This window comes from Mastomys coucha, unplaced genomic scaffold (assembly GCF_008632895.1).
Source record: "Mastomys coucha isolate ucsf_1 unplaced genomic scaffold, UCSF_Mcou_1 pScaffold18, whole genome shotgun sequence".
In the NCBI taxonomy this organism is placed as follows: domain Eukaryota; kingdom Metazoa; phylum Chordata; class Mammalia; order Rodentia; family Muridae; genus Mastomys; species Mastomys coucha.
In genome coordinates, this window is record NW_022196900.1 from 3,874,605 (window position 1) to 3,883,834 (window position 9,230).

Below are 9,230 nucleotides of genomic sequence, written 5' to 3' on the forward strand. Positions count from 1 at the left end.
AGAAACTGCTTATGATTAGTCTTCCAACAGTAACTCAAAAGCATGTAAAATAAAAATCAACCTACTTTCTATATAAACACCCAGCAAACTGAGGCCCCTCATCCACCTACCCAGGTTGGCTAGGGGTAAGGGAGGGCTTGGACAGCATTGAGTATAGATGCTTTACTGTGGTGATGGTGGGAGCAATGCCTTGGTTCACACCACACAGGTTACCTGCACCACCCCAAACTACAACAGAAATGGTGTGGGCCCAAGACCCAATTCCTTGCTGGTAATTCACTCTTCATCTCCCAAATGAAAATCACTTTTATTTTATCGCTTTTGTAATTTTTTTGCAACAGAAAACCCCTGTCAGAGTCTGACTGGGGCTGAACTGTTCAGACTGAGGAATGGAACAGGCCATGGGCACACCCCTGGTCCCTCTTGGGCAAGCGCCCCCACCCCCAGGGAACAAGGTCCAGCCAGGCCAGCTCGCTGCATGCTGGCACATCACTTAGCCATACAGGTCATCATCATTGTCTTCTGTGTACACACTGCCACCTGTGCCACCTCCACTGCCCTGGCTGGGGCCAGCTCCACCCTGGTTCCCTGAAGGGAATCTGTATACACAAGAAAAAAAGCCAAAACATAAAAAAAAGAGGATTTGGATAGGGCCTGTACAAGTCTTTTCCAACTACTGCTGTAGCCTCCTTACAAGTCCCACCACTGTTTCTAAAAGTCCCCAAAGCGACTTAGGAATTACCCATTGCACCAAGAGTACCTGAAGCTGCCAAAACCTCGACTTTGCTGCAGGGTCTGGGCAAACATCTCATACTTCCGAATGTCATTATCACTGACAGAACGTCGGGCAAAACGCATGGCTTCCTCAAAGTGATCTCTGCGGATCTCAGGCACTGGATCATCCTCTTCTACTTCCTATAAAGTTAGTAAGCACAGACCACTATGCTAGTTAAAATCCAGTTTGCACTCAACCCCCTACCTTCCTACCCTCCATTACTGCAGGACATTACTGATCTGTGACTCTCCAATCTAAGCTAAATCAGGTGCCAGGCCAAACTTCCTAAAAGTAGACCACTACTCTACCTAAAAATAAATGTGCCAGTGCATCCTGTAAATGGGAAAACAATACAGACAGAATTCTTCTCAGTGGTTGGTAGGATCTTAGCAAAGGGAAAAAATACTGATTAAAGTGGTCGAATGGAACATTTTTGTATTCTAACTGTTGTTGCAGTTAATGAATTTAGACAGCTATGTGAGAAACAAGGAAATTGGTAGCTAAAAAGCGTGTATAACTGTAAGACTACCATCTTAATAAATCTTACAACCCTACTAGAAGTTATTTGGCCTCTTATTTCTTTATTCAAAGCTCCCTTTAAAATATTCAAAACTATTCTTCTATTGAGAATTAACTCCAACTACTACGATTTATGAGACTAACTCCTAGCATCAATTGTTTTAAGGAACTTCTTAAGAGGAAAGAGTAATGTCACATAGACCCTCCCTCTAAAAGATAAAGAAAGCCCCTTGCTCATTTTTAATTCACTGACTTCCAAAACAGAGTGGAACCACAGTAGAAAACAAGTTAGATTATAAATTCTGTAGTTTTTACATTCTTATACACACATTTTCCATTTTGGGGAACTCATGAATTCCCTTTCCCACCAGGACAAAAACATCTAGACTCTTAAGTTTTAAAAATCCTGTTCCAGGGGACTAGAGAGATAGCTCAGCAGTTAAGAACAATGAGCTGCTCTTTCAGAGAATGCAGATTCAATTCCCAGCACCCACATGGCAGCTCACAATTGCCTTTAATCCCAACTCCAGGGGATCTAACACCTTCACACAGACATACACATAGGCAAACACCAGTGCACATATAATAGAATAAAAATGAAATCCTGTTCCATTTGTTACACAATCATACTTTCATTCCCCTTAAGGTATCAGATTTAAACTGAGCATAGAGTCAATCCATCTCTTTCTACACAGGTTTGCTTCCACCACTGAGAGGTAGAATAGGTTCCATCACACCCTGCTTAGCTGTTTAGTACTCATTTTCTTGGGTACCCTGATTTAACATCAGGCACCTTCCTAATACCTCCACTCTCAACTCTGGATCATAGAGAAGGGCCTTCTCAACTAGCACATCTGGACAAAGAGTACTGACTGACTCACCATAGCAGATGGATTTGTCTGCCTCTCTCGTTCTCGTCTAATCTCACTCTCAATAGATTCACGAATGGCCAGTTTACAAGCACGTTGGCAAATTTCTGTCAGATCAGCTCCAGAAAAGCCATTAGTCATCTTAGCCAGGAACTCTAAATCCACGTCCTAAAGAAAGCAAAAGAGTACGTTAACATTGTGCCTTCCTCCCATACAGCAGAGATCTCTGGGCTATCCACTCTAAATACATTTGCTTCTGCCTCTGCCACTCCACATCAGCTTCATAGAAAAAAGTTCCTATGGCTGACAACTTTGCACCTGCCTTGGCAACTGGGGACTTTCTCAGATTGGCTTTTAGGATGGCAACACGGGACTTCTCATCAGGAAGTGGGATATAAATGAGCTGATCAAGACGGCCAGGTCTTAGGATAGCAGGATCAATGATGTCAGGCCGGTTGGTAGCTCCAATGATAAACACATTCTTTTTTGTGGACATGCCATCCATTTCTGTCAGGATCTGATTGATGACTCGGTCAGCAGCTCCACCGCCATCTCCAATATTACCACCACGAGCCTTGGCAATTGAATCTAACTCATCAAAGAAGAGTACACAGGGGGCAGCTTGTCGTGCCTATGAGAAAGAAAGAGACCATCTCAAATACTAATACAACTAGATTTCTCAGACTTCAGAAAGAGCTTTTTTTTTTTTTTTTTTTTTTTTTTTTTTTTGGTTTTTCAAGACAGGGTTTTTCTCTGTGTAGTCCTGGCTGTCCTGGCACTCACTCTGTAGACCAGGCTGGCCTTGAACTCAGAAATCCACCTGCCTCTGCCTCCCAAGTGCTGGGATTAAAGGTGTGCACCACTAACACCTGGCAAGAAATAGCCTCTTATTCTACCTTGCCCCAACACATGTGAATATCAGCCAGCCATCTAGCTCACCTTGTCAAAAATTTCCCGGACATTGGCCTCAGATTCCCCAAACCACATGGTAAGCAGCTCAGGACCCTTGATGGAGATGAAGTTAGCCTGGCACTCATTAGCAATGGCTTTGGCCAGTAAGGTTTTCCCACAGCCAGGAGGTCCATAGAAAAGAACACCTTTGGAAGGAGTCATGCCAAATTTGAGGAATTTGTCTGGATGCTCCACAGGGTACTAGAAGAAAAGCAAAGATAATTTAAGGGCAACCCCCATATTTTAAAAAAAAAACTGGAAGCATAGCATCTTTATGGCATGTCTTCTAACGTCTAAGATTTTTACATACTGGCTTCCATGCTAGCTAGTCTTATATCAACTTGACCCACAACTTGAGTTATCTGAAAAAAGGAAACCTTGAGAAAATGCTTCCATAAAATCTGGCTATAAGGCATTTTCTCAATTAGTTTTTGATAGGGGAAGACCCCACCCATTGCGGGTGGTCCCCACCCCTGGGCTGATGGTTCTGGGTTCTGTAAGAAAGCAGGCTTGGGGGCTGGCAAGATGGCTCAGCGGGTAAGAGCACTGACTGCTCTTCCGAAGGTCCTGAGTTCGGATCCCAGCAACCACATGGTGGCTCACAACCACCCATAATGAGATCAGACGCCCTCTTCTGGTGCGTCTGAAGACAGCTGCAGTAAACTACGCCAGAGCAAGCGGGGCCGGAGTTCAACAGCAGCCACACACATGATGCCTCATGGCCATCTGTACAGCCACAGTGTACTCATACACATAAAATAAATAAAAAAAAAAAAGAAAGAAAGCAGGCTTGGGAAGTAAGGCCTTAAATAGCGCCCCTCCATGGCCTTTGCATTAGCTCCTGCCCTGTTTTGAGTTTCTGTTCCAATTTCCTTCTATGACGAACAGCAATGTGGAACCCTTTCCTCCCTAACTTCCTATTCGTCATGATGTTTCATTGCAGCAGTAGTAACCTGAGACAGCTCCTTACTACCTAAAACTGGAAAACAGCTATACACACAATTCTTAGTAAATGAGTCTGAGACCTAAAAGGTTGATATTACGTACTGAGGCAATGACCCACCATACTAGAGAAAATTAGCCTACCTGAACCAATTCCTGAAGCTCACGTTTGACATCCTCCAGGCCTCCAATGTCTTCCCAGGTTACTTGTGGTACCTCTACCACGGTTTCTCGAAGTGCTGATGGATTGCTTTGACTCAAGGCCCACTAAAACGGGAGTTTGAAAAAGTGGGGATGAGACTTGGGAGAGGGGAACACACAACAAAATACACATACATGTTCCTAATTTTGGATAGTATATATGGTCCTTACCCGGAAGTCATCCATGGTAACTGCCAGGGAATTCATGACCTCAGCGTCAATGGTCTCATCTTCTAGGTCAATGAGGTCCATTTTTTTCCGGATGGCCTGCAAAGCAGCCTCTGAACATAGGGCTGCCAAATCAGCACCGACATGACCATGAGTTTCATTGGCTACCTGCAAAGAGAAGATATATTGACCATCCTCAAGATCCAGCTGCCTTATCAAGAATCCTGACTCCATCCCATGCTTCATATCTCTGACTCTTATTTCCTTGAAGAGATATACTATAGCAGACCTTTTTACTGTCAGAGGTGTCAGACTGGGGAGCTGGAAATAAAGCTGCTCCAACAACTCATACTCACTCTAGCACAGCAACAACTAAGAAGCATATTCCTGCCCTGAAATCAAGACAATCTCCATCCAGCTCTAAAAAATGAAAAGATTGGATCTTGCTGTGTAGCCCAGCAGGCCTTAAACTCAGGCTCCTCCTGCCCACGCTCCCCAAGTTCTGGATTACTGGTATGAAGCCTCTTTTCTTAGGCTATGTTTGTAATTTGCAACCTCCTAAAAGAGAGCTATCCTAAATTCTGGCCAGCCATCATCACCACTCCACCTGTTCCAAGTCCACATCATCTGCCAGTTTCATGTTCTTGGTATGGATCTGAAGAATTTCCAAACGTCCTGTAGCATCAGGGATTCCAATATCTACCTCTCTGTCAAAGCGACCTATAGGACAATACAGGAATGTAAAATAGGGATAGTTTCTGGTCCACAGAAGTCATTCCAGAACTCTCTTAAGCAAAACAATATGTGGCAAAACAACATACTCTAGAGCAGTGGTTCTCAATCTCTGGATCGCAACCCCTTTGGGAGTGGAAGAACCATTTTGAAGGGGGTCATATAGCAAATACCCTGCATGACAGATATTTTACATTATGATTCATAATGGTAGTAAAATCACAGCTATGAAGTAGTAATAACTTTATGGCTGAAGGTCACCACAACATGAGGAACTATATTAAAGGGTTGTTACACTAGGAAGGTTGAGGGAGTGCCCTAGAGGGAACATAGAATGGAAAAAAGACCTTAGGTCCTATCATGGCAAAGAACTGAAGATTAAATAACTCAGATGAAAGACAGAGGTGAGATAAAGAAATCAAGCCCAGCAGAACTACAATATACCAACAAGTAAGAGCAGGTTGGGTTGCATGGTGGTGGTGACCACCTTTAATCCCAAGCACCCAGAAGTGAATCTCTTGAGGTTGAGGTCAGCCTAGCATTTATAGTTTCAGGACAGCCAGGGCTACAGAGAAACCCTGTCTTGAAAAACAAAAACAAAAAAAGTTGGAAAGAATTTAAGGTCTTTACCGAATCTCCGTAGGGCTGGGTCAATGCTGTTGGGTCTATTGGTTGCTGCCATAACTATCACATGTGCTCTCTGCTTTAGGCCATCCATGAGGGTCAACAACTGAGACACGATGCGACGCTCCACTTCCCCATGAGTCTGTGAAGACAGTATGTCTGGTCAGAAGCTAGGTCAGGACCTTTTGAGTCCTCACCACCCCCTTGGGTAAGTTCTTACTTTCTCTCTTTTGGGTGCAATGGCATCAAGCTCATCGATGAAGATGATAGCAGGAGCATTCTTTTCAGCTTCCTCAAAGGCTTTACGAAGGTTGCTCTCAGACTCACCAGCCAATTTGCTCATGATTTCAGGACCTGAAGAGATACAGAATAGACAATGACAGGGTGAGTGAGATGGCTGAATCAGGTCAGGGTCCTTGTTTCCAAGCCTGATGGCCTGCATTTAATCCTGGACCCAACATAGTAGAAACAAGGAACTAATTCTCCTCCAAGTTATCCTCTGATTTTTCACATGTGCTTGAGCACACAATACAAATTCTTTTTTAAGATTTATTTTATTTATATGAGTACACTGTAGCTGTCTTCAGACACACCAGAAGAGGGCATCGGACCATATTACAGATGGTTGTGAGCCACTATGTGGTTGCTGGGAATTGAACTCAGGACCTCTGGAAGAGCAGTTAGTGCTCTTAACTGCTGAGCCATCTCTCTAACCCAAGTACACAATAAATAAAAGTTAATTTTTTTTAAAACAATGACTAAAATCTGTCCCTCTCCAATCCCTAAAGAAACTTTTATTTTTTTCCCCTAGCCCAAATATAGGTCCAGAGTAAGAATGCAGTAATTTCTGTTTCTAATGGCCTTTCCTCCCACCCCATTATCATATAAGAGCTACCAGGCCAGATCAATGGACTCCACATACTTCTGACAGCACAGTTCCAACTGTGGGGACAACAAAAATGATTTGGTAAAAGGCTAACTATCAATGGACCTCTAATACCTAAATAACTTTCTAAAGACAATGATCCCTCAAGCCCATATTCCCCAAATAGTCTCAGATAAAAAAAAAAAAACCTTGTAGCCAGGCATGGTGGCACATGCATCCCAGCACTAGGTAGGCAGAAGCAAGTGATCTCTGTGAGTTCAAGAACAGCCTGGTCTACAGAGTGATTTCTGGGACAGCCAGAACTACACAGAGAAACCCTATCTCAAAACAAACTTGATTTATCATTATGGCTTGTTTCTCTAAATGTCTTCAGCTTATTCACAATCTTTCTTAAGGGAAGAAAAACAGACCTGGGTTACAAGAAAATCTGCCAGGGCCACACTGTAGGCAAAATACTTTTGTGTACTGCGAAAAGATTATCCTTGTGGGGCTGGAAAGATGGCCTAGCAGTTAAGAGCACTGACTCTTCTTCCAGAGGTCCTGAGTTCAATCCCCAGCAACCACATGATGGCTCACAACCATCTATAATGGATCTGATGTCCTTTTCTGGTGTGTAGCTTCAGTGTACTCATATACATAAGATAAATAAATCTTTTGAACAAAAAGGATTACCCTTGCAATATTCAAATGCAGATTTCTCTGCCCCATATCTATTTGCAATCCTTACATGACATTGTAATGCTTAATAATTACTCCCCATTTATCCTGACTTGTCAATAAAAGCTAACCAGCCAATGGCTGGGCAGAAGAGAAAATAGGGCAGGACTTCCACTAGTTTGGGCATGGAGGGAGAGAGGAAAATTGCAGTGAGGAAGCAGTCCTGGAGACATCTCTGAAGCACAGAGCACCAAACCAAAAATAGTAAAATGCAAGCATCTCGGAGATTTTGTCTGTGAAGTATCCAGATGAGCTTAGAAGATTAGAAAAGATCAATGACTTCCTGGGTACAGTGCAGTAAAGCTTAATTAAATAAATCTTAGATTCAGTTTCACTTATTTGTGAGCCAACCAGGGATAGAGAAATACTGCCACTTTTAAAATTACTACAGTACTACACAGTGAGACCATATCTCAATTCCTATCCCTTTTCACTCCACTCCTAAAAAGCCCTCCCCTTATTGCTTATCTTCTCATAATATACTCACTCATCAGAAAATGCTTAAGTGAAGCTATAGAGATAGCTCAGGACCTAAAGAGTTTGCCTTAGATGCATGAATACCAAAGTTAGATCCCTAAAAAATCTATGTTAAAACAAAATAAAACAAAACAGGCATGGTGGCACACACTTGTAAATCCAGCACTGGAGAGATAGGCAGATTCCTGCAGCTGTCTGGTTAGTCAATCTACATACTTGAACAGTTCCAGATCAATGAGCCCCTGTCTTTAAAATGATATGCACCTGGAGAACATGAAATTATCCTCTGAACCCCACACATGTGCATGCATACTACTATATATTAACATACATGTATACAAAAATGGCTAAAGTTAGGCTGGAGAGAAGACTCAGTGGCTAAGAGCACTGACTTTGGTTGAGGGTACAATCCCCAGCACCTACATAGTGGTTCATGATAATCTGTAATTCTAGTTTTCTAGGGGGATCTGATGCCCTCTTCTGGCCTCCTCAGGCACTGCACATACATCATGCACAGACATGCAGAATAAACAACAACCTTAAATTATAAAATAATTTTTTAATGTGCTGAAGGGTGTGGGTACAAATGGATGTCTCCATAAGTCGTCCAACTCAGAAATGGGTCTAGTCAGACACAAGATGACTAAATTTCTTACCATTGATCAGAAAGAAGAAAGCTCCAGTTTCATTTGCCACAGCTCGGGCAATCAGGGTTTTCCCTGTCCCAGGAGGTCCATACAGCAAGATTCCCCGAGGAGGCTGAGGACAACAAAGTTCACTTAAGGTCAGGAGTTTACCTTCCCCCAACTCACCCATTCTAAACTAGCCTAACGAGAGCTCTAGTGAGGTGTGAGCATCAGGGCTCTACACTGATACCATTAAGAAAAGCCTTTGGTGTCTAGAGGGATGGCTCAGCATTTAAGAGCACTGGCTAGTCTTCCATTGGTTGTGACTGTGGCTGAACCTGTCACTCCAGTTCTAGATCTATCTGATGTCTTCTTCTAGTCTCTGTAAGACACTGAAAGCTGTGGTACACACGACCACACACATAAAAAAGTAATAATAAAAAAGAACAAACAAGCCTTTGAGACATGCTTATAAACCCAGCTGAGGAGGGTAGGAAGGACTGCATACGTGAGGCCAGAATGATTTACAATGGTGACCAAAGAAAAACCAAGAGCCAGATGTGGTCTGCATCTTCATCCCAGCATTAAGACAGAGCCAGGCAGGTCTGAGTTTGAGGCTAACCTGGTCTATATAGTAAGTTCCAGGATAGCTAGGGATACATAGGGAAGAAACTCTGTCTGAACCTCCGCACCCCCTCTGCTGCCCAAAACACACACACACACACACACACACACACACACAC

At 43.1% G+C, this 9,230-nt stretch overlaps 1 protein-coding gene and 1 long non-coding RNA gene across 3 annotated transcripts in view; one reads left to right on the forward strand and one right to left on the reverse strand.

Moving 5' to 3' along the window:
- Vcp (valosin containing protein) overlaps positions 1-9,230 on the reverse strand; it is a 20,882-nt gene continuing 11,652 nt past the window's right edge. For both annotated transcript variants that reach the window (XM_031377150.1, XM_031377151.1), the window contains exons 7-17: positions 8,518-8,620; positions 6,002-6,135; positions 5,788-5,923; positions 5,033-5,145; positions 4,429-4,593; positions 4,201-4,323; positions 3,103-3,315; positions 2,486-2,794; positions 2,176-2,331; positions 761-915; positions 1-599 (exon numbers count right to left, since the gene is read on the reverse strand). In XM_031377150.1, coding sequence (XP_031233010.1) covers positions 494-599; positions 761-915; positions 2,176-2,331; positions 2,486-2,794; positions 3,103-3,315; positions 4,201-4,323; positions 4,429-4,593; positions 5,033-5,145; positions 5,788-5,923; positions 6,002-6,135; positions 8,518-8,620 — 1,713 coding nt within the window. In that variant the 3' untranslated portion in view covers positions 1-493. The remainder of the gene's footprint in view (positions 600-760; positions 916-2,175; positions 2,332-2,485; positions 2,795-3,102; positions 3,316-4,200; positions 4,324-4,428; positions 4,594-5,032; positions 5,146-5,787; positions 5,924-6,001; positions 6,136-8,517; positions 8,621-9,230) is intronic.
- Positions 5,420-9,230, forward strand: part of LOC116095878 — a 26,780-nt gene continuing 22,969 nt past the window's right edge. Inside the window, exons 1-2 of the long non-coding RNA XR_004120751.1 lie at positions 5,420-5,607; positions 5,867-5,989. This is a non-coding gene — a long non-coding RNA (uncharacterized LOC116095878). The remainder of the gene's footprint in view (positions 5,608-5,866; positions 5,990-9,230) is intronic.